General features: G+C 38.5%; 1 protein-coding gene across 4 annotated transcripts in view; it reads right to left on the minus strand.

Moving 5' to 3' along the window:
* Positions 1 to 13,082, minus strand: part of LOC100032400 (ankyrin repeat domain-containing protein 26-like) — a 130,919-nt gene that overhangs the window by 10,672 nt on the left and 107,165 nt on the right. For all 4 annotated transcript variants that reach the window (XM_056797343.1, XM_056797342.1, XM_056797344.1 and 1 more), the window contains 2 exons: positions 9,724 to 9,874; positions 8,997 to 9,058 (listed from right to left, as the gene is read on the minus strand). In XM_056797343.1, the coding sequence (XP_056653321.1) occupies positions 8,997 to 9,058; positions 9,724 to 9,874 (213 nt within the window). The remainder of the gene's footprint in view (positions 1 to 8,996; positions 9,059 to 9,723; positions 9,875 to 13,082) is intronic.

The following is a 13,082-nucleotide window of genomic DNA, read 5'->3' on the forward strand; positions in this document are numbered from 1 at the left end:
CTAGACAATTTATATTTTTGTAAATATCCATTCATATCACCTAAATTACCATATTTATTGCCATATAATTGGGCATAATAATTTTTAATGATTGCCTTAATTTCCTCTTCATTAGAGATGAGGTCTCCCTTTTCATACTAGATACTGTCAATTTAGTTTTCTTCTTTCCTTTTTTAAATTAGATTGACCAGTACTTTGTCTATTTTCTTTGTTCTTTCAAAGTACCAGCTTCTAGTGTTATTTATTAAATCAATAGTTCTTTGACTTTCAATTTTATTAATTTCTCCTTCAATTTTTAGGATCTCTAATTTAGTCTTTATCTGAGGATTTTTGATTTGTTCACTTTCTAGTTTTTTTTTTTTAATTTGGAAACCCAATTCATTAACCTCTACCCTCTGTACATTGTTAATATATGAACTCAAGGATATGAATTTACCCCCGAGTACTGCTTTGGCTGAATCCCATAGATTTTGAAAGGATGTCTCATCATTGTAAATTTCTTCTATGTAGTTATTGTTTCTATGATTTGTTCTTGAATTAACTGATTTTGGAGAATCATATTGTTTAATTTCCAATTAATTTTTGATTTTCCTCTCCATCTACCCTTACTAATTATTATTTTCATTGCATTGTGATCTGACAAAGTTGCATTTATTATTTCTGCTCTTTTGCACTTGTTTGCAATGTTTTTATGCCCCAATACATGGTATATCTTTGTGAATGTACTATGTGCTGCTGAAAAGAAGGTGTATTTCTTTTTGTCCCTATTTCTTTTTCTCCACATATCTACTAACTCTAATTTTTCTAACATTTCATTCACTTCTCTTACCTCTTTCATATTTATTTTTTGATTTGATTTATCTAGTTCTGCTAGAGGAAGGGTCAGGTCTCCCACTAGTATAGTTTTTCTATGTATTTCATCCTTGAGCTCCACTAGTTTTTTTTTTTCTTTAGGTATTTGCATGTTATGCCATTTGGTGCATACATGTTGAGTACTGATATTTCCTCATTGTCTATACTGCCTTTTATCAGAATGTAATTACCTTACCTATCTCTTTTAGCTAGATCTATTTTTACTTTGGCTTTGTCAGATATCACAATTGTGACTCCTGCCTTCTTTTTATCAGTTGATGCCCAATAGATTTGGCTCCATCTTCTTACTTTTACCCTACGCATGTCTACATTCCTCATGTGTGTTTCTTGTAGACAGCATATGGTAGGATTTTGGATTCTAATCCACTGTGTTATTTGCTTGGGTTTATGGGCGAGTTCATTCCATTCACATTCAAAGTTATGATTACCAGCTGTGTATTTCCCAGCATTTTGATTTCTATTCCTAGTTCTGCCTTTTATTCTTTCCCTATTTCCTTCTACACCTATGTTTTGTTTTTAATCTGTCCCCCTAATTCCCATCCTTAAATTACTTCCCTTTCTACACCCCTCCCTTCTTCTTCCCCACTTATTTTCTTTACAGTCTTTTTATAATACCCCTCACCCTCTCCCTCCCTTGTACTGCTTCCCTTCCCACCACTCCATCTGTTGCCCTTTGACTTCCCTATAGGGTGCAAATAAATTATGTGCCCCAATGGATAGGATTGTTCTTCCCTCTCTGAGTCAATTTCAATGTATGGTCAGTATTTCTTATCTCCAACCTCTTTACCCTTCCAGTGTATTGATGTTCTACCCCCTCCTGCCATGAACTTCTTTGTGACATATACATTTACCCCTATTTTGTTTCATTCCAATTTCTTTTAGTATTAACCTCTTTTTAGCTCTAGTTATATATATATATATATATATATATATATATATATATATATATATATATATATATATATATATACACACACACACACATACATGTATGTATTTATGCATACATATATCTGTATACATATTTATGTCTTGGCATTTCATCCTATACAGTTTGTTACTGTTCCCTCTAAGTGTAATTTTTTAGCTGCCCAGGTGATAATAATAATTTTTAAAAGTTAACAATGATCCCTTTTCTTATAGAGATACATATCATTTTAATTTATTGGGTCTCTTAAAAAAAGTTGTTTTTTTGGTTTTGTTTTTCTTTTTTCCCTCTTTCTTAATTACCTTTTGATAATTCTCTTGAGTTCTGTGCTTGGACATCAAATTTTCTGTTTAGGTCTGGTCTTTTCTTTACAAATTCTTGGAATTCTTCTATTTTGTTGAATGACCATACTTTCCCCTGCAAGAATGTAGTCAGATTTGCTGGGTAGTTGATTCTTGGTTGTAGACCTAGTCCCCTTGCTTTCTGGAATATCATATTCCATGCCTTTCAGTCCTTCAGTGTGGATACAGCCAGATCCTGTGTTATCCTCACTGTGGTTCCATGGTATCTGAATGACTTCTTCCTGGCAGCTTGTAATATCTTTTCTTTGGTCTGATAGTTCTTGAATTTGGCTATAACATTCCTGGGTGTTGTCAGTTGGAGATTAAGTACAGAAGATGATCTGTGGATTCTTTCAATCTCAACTTTCCCCTCTTCTTCTAGAGTATCAGGGCAGTTTTCTTGGATAATTTCCTGTAGTATGATGTCCAGGATTTTTCTTTTGTCATGGTCTTCTGGTAGACCAATGATTTTTAAGTTGTCTCTCCTGGAGTGATTTTATAAATCTTCTGTTTTATGAAATAGATACTTCATATTATCCTCAATTTTTTCATTCTTTTGATTTTGTTTTAGTGTCCTGCTGCTTTGTGAAGTTGTTTGTTTCTAGTTGTTGTATTCTGGTTCTTAAAGACTATATTTCATCCCTGGCTTTTTGGTCCTCCTCCTTCTGGTCTGATTTCCTTTGGAAGTCATTGTTCATCTTCTTTGCCTCATCTTTCATCTCCTTTGCCTCATCTTTCATCTTCTTTGCCTCATCTTTCTCTCCTTTGCCTCATTTTCAAGCTGGTTGATTTTGGCCTTCAAGACACTATTTTCTTGTTTTAGTTCAAGTGCCTCTGTTTACAGATACCTTATCTTAGTTTTTAAGTTCTTTTCCCAGTTGTCATCAGCCTCTCTTAATTGTGTTTTGAATTGTATTTTGAGTTCTTCACAAACCTGCATCCAATTCACTGGGGCTTCTGTATTTTTGCTTGGAGTTCCCTCATCCTTCTTTCTTCATTGCCTGTATAGAAGCTGTTGATTGTAATTTATTTTTTCTTTTTCCGGTTCTTTGCTCATATTTACCCCTTCTTTACTCCCTGCTCTTGCCCGAGTTCTTGTTCCTTTCTTTTTCTGTGGTTTTCGGCATTTCTTTCTGCCTTCACCCTTGGAGCTTTGATAGTAAATCTTTCAGTGAAGTCTGTGGGAGATGGTTGTTGCATCTTGAGCTTCAATGAACTCTAGAGGCTTTGAAGGGATTAAGTACTGCAGTCTGTCGGGGAGGGGTTTTGGAGCTTGAGCTTCCCAGCCCTTTGAAGGTTTTGATGGGACTAAGTCCAGCTGGGTTGCTGAATGTACCCTGAGGCTAAAACCTCAAGAAGTGGGGGGAGGGACAATAGGGAGTGTCTCAGCTGTTGAAACTATGCCTCCTGCTCTGTGCTCTAAATGCTTCCCCATTGTCTGTGTTGGATGCTCTGAGTCTGGCCCACATTTGCCCTCAAGGTACTCCCTCCAGAGCAGCACCTTTGCCTGCCCAGAAGTTCCAGCTGCCACTGGAGGCTTAGTGCTCTGGGTGGGGGAGGGGTCATGGGAGGCTCCTTCTTCCTTCCCCTTAAAGTGTAGTGTTCTCATATTCTGGCTTTTGGGGGTGTACCTTTTAAGTTGAGTCCAGCAGGAGGGTTCCTTGGCTCTGCCTTGTTGTTAGGTTTGATTTTCAGTCCTCTAGGAGCATTTAGTTTGTAATGGGTGAGGAAGGGTTTTCCAAGGTCTAAACTTTTGCTGCCTCTATGCCACCATTTTGACCCTGCCTCCGACCTGGACAGTTTAAAAGCTAGAATGCCAAAAATTTTTGTAGGTCCATTCAATGAAATCAAGGAATTCAAACATGTCATCATTCACTTGTTTGATCCAACTTTTCAGGATTTGAAAATTTTGTTAACTGAGCTTTTTGCCTACAGAGAGAAAGACCCGTTTATACAAGACACCAGGAATTACCCTAACCTTACCTCTTGGCCTGAGCAGTGGACAGACTTAGAACTATACAACAATCAAAACCCATCATATTGAAGAAGGGCATGTGAAGATCTGGTAAAGGCAATGAAATCCTTTACAAAACAACCTGATAGTTCGGGCAGATTTGAGAAACTGAGGCAGGAGACAAGAGCTCATCCATCCATTCATCTAGAGAGGGTCATCAAAGCTACCAAAAACATCTTAGGATTTCAAAACCTAAACAAAGATAAACTCCAGAACATCAGGAGACAATTCATTAAGGGAAGCAGCTTGCCCATATTTTAGATTACACTGCCCAGGATGGGAAGAACTTAGTCTTGAGGACTTAAGAAAGACTTCCACATACATATTTTCAGGAGAAAGATGAAATTATAAAGGACTTCAAACAGCAGTTTAAAGAAGCAAATGATACCATCAAACAAAAAGAAATTGAAGAAATCAAATACATAACCACTTTACAATCTTACAAACCAAGAAGAGATGTCCAGCAGTATAGGCAAAGATCCAATGGCCAGAGATGCTTCCTTTGTGGGAAAATTGGGCACATAGTTAGATTTTGCTACCTAAAGGCACAACTAGACTTCCAAAACAATGGCAAGAGATCATGGAACAACAACAGAAAATACAATAAACAAAATCACTTTCAGTAACTTCTGGGTAAACATCGCTGCAGTCTAGACGCAGGACTCTTCCTCTCCTCAGCACCTACAGATACAGACTGCCTCAAAAGACCAGAAAAATCAAATTCATATGAATTAAGGGACTCTACAATAGGGTGCAGCATTGAAGATATGTGGGATTTGGGCATTTCCATACTATAAGTGGGTGAAAAATCTCCCACCAAAACTTGAGCTGATCTACCCTCCCCCACACCATCTACGGAGCCAAACTCAGAGCCAGAGCTCACTAGAATCACTCCTCTGGAGCAAACAACAGGCACCTCTGGGTCCTTGGCAGCTAAGTCCACCGAGGACCTACTCCTGAAAGCAGCTAGACCTGAAAGCCCAGCAGGGTGAAGAGTGCAGAATGTGGGTGCTCACAGGAAGATAGCTCAGAGAAGGGAAACAAACATCAGAAGCTGTAGCAATTCAAGAGATGACCTAAAGCAAAATCCTTGCTCCTTCACTCCATACACAGAGACCTTTGCCCATCTCACTCAGATTTCTGACAAAAAAGGAAGGAAAAACCTCCACATTGATGGAAAATGGTGCCCAGGAACAACAACTTCCCACCACCAAGAAAAATAAGAAATGGTTAACCCTTGAAAAATTTTATAGAGGAAAAACCTAGGCTACAAAGGAAATAAAAGAGAAAATTCAAACAAATACAACAAAACCTTCCAAAAATTGGAAATTGTCCACAAGCTCTTGAAGAATTTAAATTGGAACTTATCAAAAACATGGAAGCCCCAAGTCTAGATAATTGGAAAAACATTTACTTCTCATGGGTGGGATGAGTTAACATAATAAAAATGACCATCCTACCCAAATTAATCTACTTATTTAGTGCCATACCCATTGAACTACCAAAAAACATTTTTACTGAATGAGAAAAAAATATAACAAAGTTCATTTGGAAGAACAAAAGATCAAGGATATCCAGGGAAATAATGAAAAATAATGTGAAGGAAGGTGGCTTTGCAGTACCAGATCCCAAACTACACTATAAAGCAGTGGTCATCAAAACAATTTGGTACTGGCTAAGAGACAGAATGGAGGATCACTGGAATAGAATTGGGGTAAGTGACCTCAGCAAGACAGTCTATGATAAGCCCAAAGATCCCAGCTTTTCAGACAAAAATTCCACTATTTGATAAAAACTGCTGGGAAAATTGGAAGAGTGTGTGGGAGAGATTAGGTTTGGATCAACATCTCATACCCTACCCCAAGATAAACTCAGAAATGGTGAATGACTTGAACATAAAAAAGGAAAATATAAGTAAATTAGGTGAACATAGAATAGTGTAACTGTCAGATCTATGGAAAAGGAAAGATTTTAAGACCAAGAAAGAGTTAGAAAATATTACACAATATAAAATAAATCATTTTGGTTACATTAAATTAAAAACCTTTTGTACAAATAAAACCAATGTAACCAAAATTAGAAGGAATCAACAATTTTGGAAAAAACCTATATGACAAAAACCTCTGACAAATGTCTAATTACTCAAATTAATGTCAGAAAATGTTCTATAAGTGTAGTATAAAATATTGTCATAGTAATTATTTTTCTTATCTTTCAATAATCATTGTTAGGAGAGTTAGAATATTTTATTGTACTTTTAAAATACAGTTTTCCTATATGCTAACAGTATAGGAGAAGAAAGCAATATATGGGGTGCCAAAGATACATTATACATTACATAGAGTACTAATATTGAGGGGGCCTAGAAAATACAAACTGCTCAAGGTATTAAAAGTGTGTGAATTCTGGAAAAAAGAGAGGACCCCATCCTTTTGAAACTCCCCAATATTTTCCCCAATATCACACACAAAAAAGTTTTAGGTTAAACACATCACCCAAACCTATTATTGTACTGTACAATTCATTGTTGACAGTTGAGGGCAAATACTCAATGCAAGTATTCGCTTCTCTAGTGGTCTCCCACACTAAGAATATGTACTTTTTTCTCTTCATATCATTTCTGGTTCTCATGCTTCATGTCTTGAACAGATAGTATGGCCACCAAACCGCTTGTGATTATTTATATAATACATGCTAATAAAAATGTTTCCATTCTCCATTTTATATATACTTAATAAGCATAGGCATATTCATTGCCCTTTTCCTATCTTCAAAATTCATTCCTCTGTCATTGATCATTTCCTGTACAAACCTGTGAGTTAATCCCTTCAACTCTGTCTCTATCTCAATTACAAGAAGAATATTTCTGCCATCCTGATGTTTAATCTCCTTTTGCCAGAAGACAGGGAAAACTCCCTAACTTTTAGTCCCTTTCAAGTTTCTAAAATTCTAGCAGTCTGTGGGATAGCTCTAGTTTAATGTTTTCTGAGAACTAACATCAAAAAGTTACCATAACCTGTCATCATGGAACCCCTCGCCCAACTCTTTCTAACTTCTCCATTTCTCTTTGTGATATGAACATTTGTTCCAAGTTCACAGCCTTCAAAATGCCATTCTTGCCTTTCTTCTTTGTAGCTGAGTAATCAATACAGTCTGTTCAATCTTTCTCTAAAACAAACAAGTGGAGGGGATGTGGAAAAGTGCTATTGGTAGAGTTGAGAATTATTCCAATCATTGTAAAGAGTAATTTGGAGTCACACCCAAGCCTTATGAACCTCTGTACACATATTGTATTGCTGGGTCTGTTTCCCAAGAAGATTGGGGAAAGAGTAAAAGAATCCAGATGTTCTAAAACATTTATAGCAGCCATCTTGGTGGTGATGAAAAGAATTGAAAACTGAGGAGACACCCATTAATTGTGGAATGGTTAAACAAATCGTCATATATGAATGTTATGGAATACTACAGTACCATAAGAAATGATGACTAATCTGACTTTAATAAAAACCAGGAAAGAGCTTTCTGAGGTAATGAATAGTGAAATGAGTAGAACCAGCAGAACATTATACACAACCACAGAAGAAACACTGGAATTTATGAGAATTCATCTCCAGAAGGAGAACAGAAAGATAAAACATGAAAGACTTCATCTATATGAATATGTTGGTCTCCCTGACAATATCCTATGTGTTGAAAGGAGGGAGGATGAGGATTTTTATTTTGTAGATATATAGAAAAGTAAGTTAAAATAGAGATTTGTGATTTCATTTGTGTTAATGTCTTATTTTTCTTCAGACATAGAAATGCTTCCTTCGTTTAAATTTGGAATGAATTTGGAATTAAGAAAGTAACATTTCTAATAATGATCTTTGTCTCAAAATGAAATAAAATGAACAAGCTATTATTTAACCTTTTCTCTTTCCACAATCACTCTAGTTTATTTCATCCCCTTCAGCTTATTCAAGCTTATTAAATCGACATCTATTGGCCTTTAACATACCCCTGCTCCAGTTCATTTATCATGATCACAAACAGGTTTCCTACAATTACAAATGATCAAAATATTATTATCCTGCATGAGGAGGCTCCTTTACACAAATCTTGTCCAAAATCCTAAAGCGATCACTTCAGAGCAATTCGTATTCCCTATGAGAGGCCTTCTGCCAACCCCCGCTCTGTAAAATCCTCACTTGCATCTTTACTTCCTTCTGTCCATCAGAGCTTCACCCTTTCATGAAGCCCTAGTTATCGCCTCCTCTCTGAGGACATCTTTCTGGATTCACCATCACTGCCGCCACATTTCCCTTTGGTCACCTCCTCTTCTGCATACAAGTTGTGCAGTCATTTGATTGTAGGGGAGCATGAAATCGTCTTTGATGTTCCTCTGTCTGGCCTCATCCCTTAGAGGCACTCATGTTGGAGGGAGGCAGGTACCTGATTGAATATCAGTGAATTCCTGCCACAGCACACGGCCCAATGGCATTTGCTCACTGAATGACTGGGTGACTAACGAATGAAGGAGTGCAGCAGTGACTGGTCTTGGGAAGGTGGTGAGGCATAGAGGGAGGGAGTGGAAAGGGCATGGCCTGAAAGCTGGGGACTCATGACTCTCTTCTTGCCTCCATCCCTAATGAGTTGTGAGACCTAGGCTTCTGTGGCGGTCAGCTTCCTCAGGTGTTAACAAGCAGTTAGACTAGAGAGTATTCACGTCCTTTTCAGCTCTGAAACCTGCACTTCTGAGGCACCACAACTATTGGCAATACTTGAGTAATGGAGTAAATAGGAAATACAATTTTTACAATCACACTCCATATTGACAGTTCAGAATAATAGGAAATACCTCTGAATCCCAGGGTGATTCTGCATCTTCTTCCTCTCCCCCTGTGAATGCTGACATCAGATCTGCAAAATTGTGATGAAAAAACCATATTAATAACTAAGATACATGCTGCTGGGGACTAGAAAACTTCCAAAATAGATCTAGTTATAACAACTTCAGCAGAAACTACATAAATACAAGAATAGAAAAAATTTCTGGAGAAGAAACCAATGAAGTCAGTGATATTTGGATTCAGGGATTGTGGATAAAGTAGGGTCTTTCAAAGAAAGAAATTTGGAGCTAAGTGGAAATTTTCTATGAGACTATCTTATCACAAAAGCTGTTTTTTCTAAGCACACTTAATATTGTGAGGAAAAAGAATGAAAAACAAAAAAGAATGTTAATATTCAACATACTTCACAGTTAGGCCAAAACACATCACATTTCTGGGTTTACGATGGCAATTTACCAATGGACAGTTTTGCAAGCCTATTCTATAGCTTGAAGGGGTAGCATGCCATAGTGGAGACAGGGCCGCCTTTGGAAGTAAGAAGGCCTGGGTTCAAGGCCCAATTCTGATAGATTTCTGTGTGACCAGGGGCCAGTCATGGAACGTTCTAGTGCCCCCCAGTCAGCTCCCTATGAATATAAGCTATAGAACAGTTCCCAGTCTGCATGGGTAGAGGTTTCCTCACTGGCAATTTCTTACAATGACAGAATCACAGGTCCTATCAAAACAATAATTTACCTTTTCTAACAGCACACTTCTGTGACATGCTGTGAGCTCCAAGTTCACTCGGAGAATTTGGAGTTTCATCATGTCTTTGTTCTCTAGTGGCATTATTGACCATTAACATGCCATCGTTCTTTGGTTCCTCTTCTGTGTCCATTAATTCTTCCTATGTTCAATGAGAATGAAATGTGTAATGTCCTCAAAGAACTTCCTTTAATCTATTGCTAGCATATATAATACAAAAGTGTCTAACATGTTATATCTGCAAGATGTTGATGGCTCTAACCAATACTGCACACAAAGAATTGAATTTTCCAATCATTGTAGACATGCTTTATTAAAAATCTATTCTCCATCAGGAGAAATATTAATTTATAGCATTACTTATGCTGATAAGTATTTTAATTCTTCAACAAATTCAAATACAAGGAACTGAGGAAAATGAAAGAAAAAGCAGTTCCTAACAAGCAAATAGGGAAGATTCCTCTGATTGAAGGGTAGAACCCTAACCTCTAAAACTTCCTTTTAAGCAGGGAGCTCTGCACAGAAAACTCTTCATTTCTCTCCTGGCTGCATTTCTCCCCCATGCCCAAGTAATCCCAATGGGAAAACCTCATCATCCTGCAAGATTCCATCAGACTTGGTACTCCACCTCATCACTACCCTCTGTCCTCCTGTTTGGAGGAAAGAGGTACTAATTTCAAACCTTCAATTTAAAGAGAGGTCTTGGCACAGATAACTCATTTCTCAGTTGGCTCCACAATGTGGAACTTAGTTGACTTCTTTACTGTGTCCCAGGATGTGGTACCTTTCCCCTAATCCACAATTCTTGGTTTTATGTTGTATGTTGTCTTCTTCCTCTATATTGTAAGCTTCTTGGAAGCAGGGACTGACTTTTTTTCATATTTATGTTCCTGGAACTTAGCTCATTACCTAGCACAGAGGAGGTACTTCATACATGTCTACTAAGATATATTAACAAATAAATATGGGGGAAAGAAGAATGTGTGAAATGTATTAAGGCAAATGATCTCTGAAAGTTTAGAAGGATCACTGAAATCTTTATATAGGTGGCATCCCTTGATTTGAGGCTTAAAAGTTTGGTAGAAGGAAGAATTTCAGAAGATAGAAAAGGGAGCAAAGAGGATACTCTAAACACAGAGAACCATGTAAGGAAAGGTCCTGAGGCAGTTAAACTGAACACTCATTTAGGAAATGATAGCTAATCTGCTAGATGGGAAAATAGATGAAGAAATAGATTTAAATTTAGTTTCATTACAATATTGTGTGGGATGAAATTGTGCATTACTCCCAAATATACATTGATTAGTATTAGTAATCATAGATTATGTGAAGATTAATTTTAACTCTCCCCTTATTGTGAAGATTAAATTGTAACCCCTGTAAACCATCTTTAGATTTAATCACCAAAAGTGTAAACACCCTACATAAAAGTTGGGGGTGTAGATCTGCCCATTTTTAGATTTAATCACCAAAGGTGTAAACACCAAATTCACACTTGACTGGGGGAGATCTGTGACCCACATGTGCAATAGTGGGTGACAAATAAAAATGAAACTGTCTCTGGGCAGTCTTAATGCAAAGCTTCAATTGTGATTGGTAGACATAAAATTAGGGGAAGACACAAAAAGTGACCCAATAGAAAGTGTCTTTGAAAGGGGGTTACAACTTCCCGAGTGAGTTCTACTGACAGTTCTTCATTCTTTGAAGTGGAGGCTGACTGGACCTGAGACCCTGTTCCTGGTGAGGTTGTTCTAAAATCTCTTCCATTGAACTGACACGTGGTGAGTGAAAAGCTGACTCTTAACTGTTGGATTTTCTAAGAAAACTAGCCTCAGGAGAGACTTACCTCTTGAGAGAAACTTCCCCAGGTCCTCAGCTTTGCCAAGGCCTAAGGAATAACTCTCTCTGCCCAGGGTGAGCAGTAAATTACTTAGTGCTTAAGATAGATATCTTACCCTAACCTCTCTCTGATTTTCTTACTTCATTCTTTCTACATTTTGTAAATAAATTATAAATAAATCTCTTTGGAATTAATATAAATTTCTGGCAACCCTATTTTTAAATATATCCAGTCCAACCTTTTTATATAAGTAACACATTTTTCCCCCATATAACTGGCAACCTCCTATAGAAAAATAGTGAATTAAGGTGCCCTCCAGTAGGAGATGTCAGTCTCTCCTTGTAAAGAGTAGAAGAAACCCCCTCCCCAAGCAGCTTTACATATATATAATATAAAACATTTTTTGTATATGTGTGTGTATATATATATATATATATATTAGTATAGGCCTTTTTTGGGGTGTATGGGGTGCTCAGGGAGGGGTAATATCTCTGGTATGGAGGGCTTGTCGTGCCCTCCTAGGGCAGCTCTCCAGCCTCGGACCCCTACCTGACACCCAGCTCTCACTGGTGGCTCCCAGTAGCTGCTAGCATGCAGCAGCAGCCACACCCCGGACAATGGCTTCGACAGGCCGACTAAACCTTGTGAGGGTAGCCATCGGGTCGTCACCGACCCCTGGTGAACCCGGGCTTTGCTCACCCAGCATGTGAAGACTGCTTCGGCTGAACAGAGGGAAGAAACCAATAAGAAGGTTCAACGGCTGAGAGGGCGACGCAGCAAAGCACTGTGGAGTGCTCAGGGCGTGTTGGAGCACAAAAGACAACACGGCCATCCAATGCAGCTGAGGAAGTCTCCAGGTGTAACGACTTTTCGTGCCACTGGACCCAGGCTTCCAATGCCAAGAGAGTGGGACTGTCTCTGTGCACCGACTTTTCCACTTAAATCTCCTTCACACACAAGTATCTTTGTGCACACTCATCTATCCTGACCCCGTCCACCCTCTTCAAGACCTGCGGCAATGGGGGAGTGGTGATGCAACAGGTGGAGGTGACCACTGGCAGTTGTAGTCACGATCCTGCACGTAGGCGGCCCACGGGCCAGTGGTCACTCGGCCCTGTGGGCAGCAGGGACGTTCAGCAGCATCCTGGGCGACTGAGCAGCCCTCTCTAGCACAGCACTGCTCACCCTAATCAAGGGAGGGGACTAGAAAAGGTGTCCCAAACATTGCCTGCCCTACAAACACCCGGTCAGCACACTGCGGCTGGCGGGTCATCCCTTTAAGAGGTCGAAATCAAAGAAAACAAAAATACAAAGAAACTCCTACTAGGAGCCTGGAACATCAGGACATTACTTGATAGAGAGAATACCCCAAGACCTGAGAGAAGAACAGCTCTAATCGGTAAAGAACTGGCGCGATATAACATCGACATCGCAGCCTTAAGTGAAACACGCTTACCAGAAGAGGGATCACTCAGCGAACCCACCACTGGATACACCTTCTTCTGGAAAG

The sequence above is a fragment of the Monodelphis domestica genome, chromosome 5, assembly GCF_027887165.1.
Source record: "Monodelphis domestica isolate mMonDom1 chromosome 5, mMonDom1.pri, whole genome shotgun sequence".
Classification (NCBI taxonomy): Eukaryota; Metazoa; Chordata; class Mammalia; order Didelphimorphia; family Didelphidae; genus Monodelphis; species Monodelphis domestica.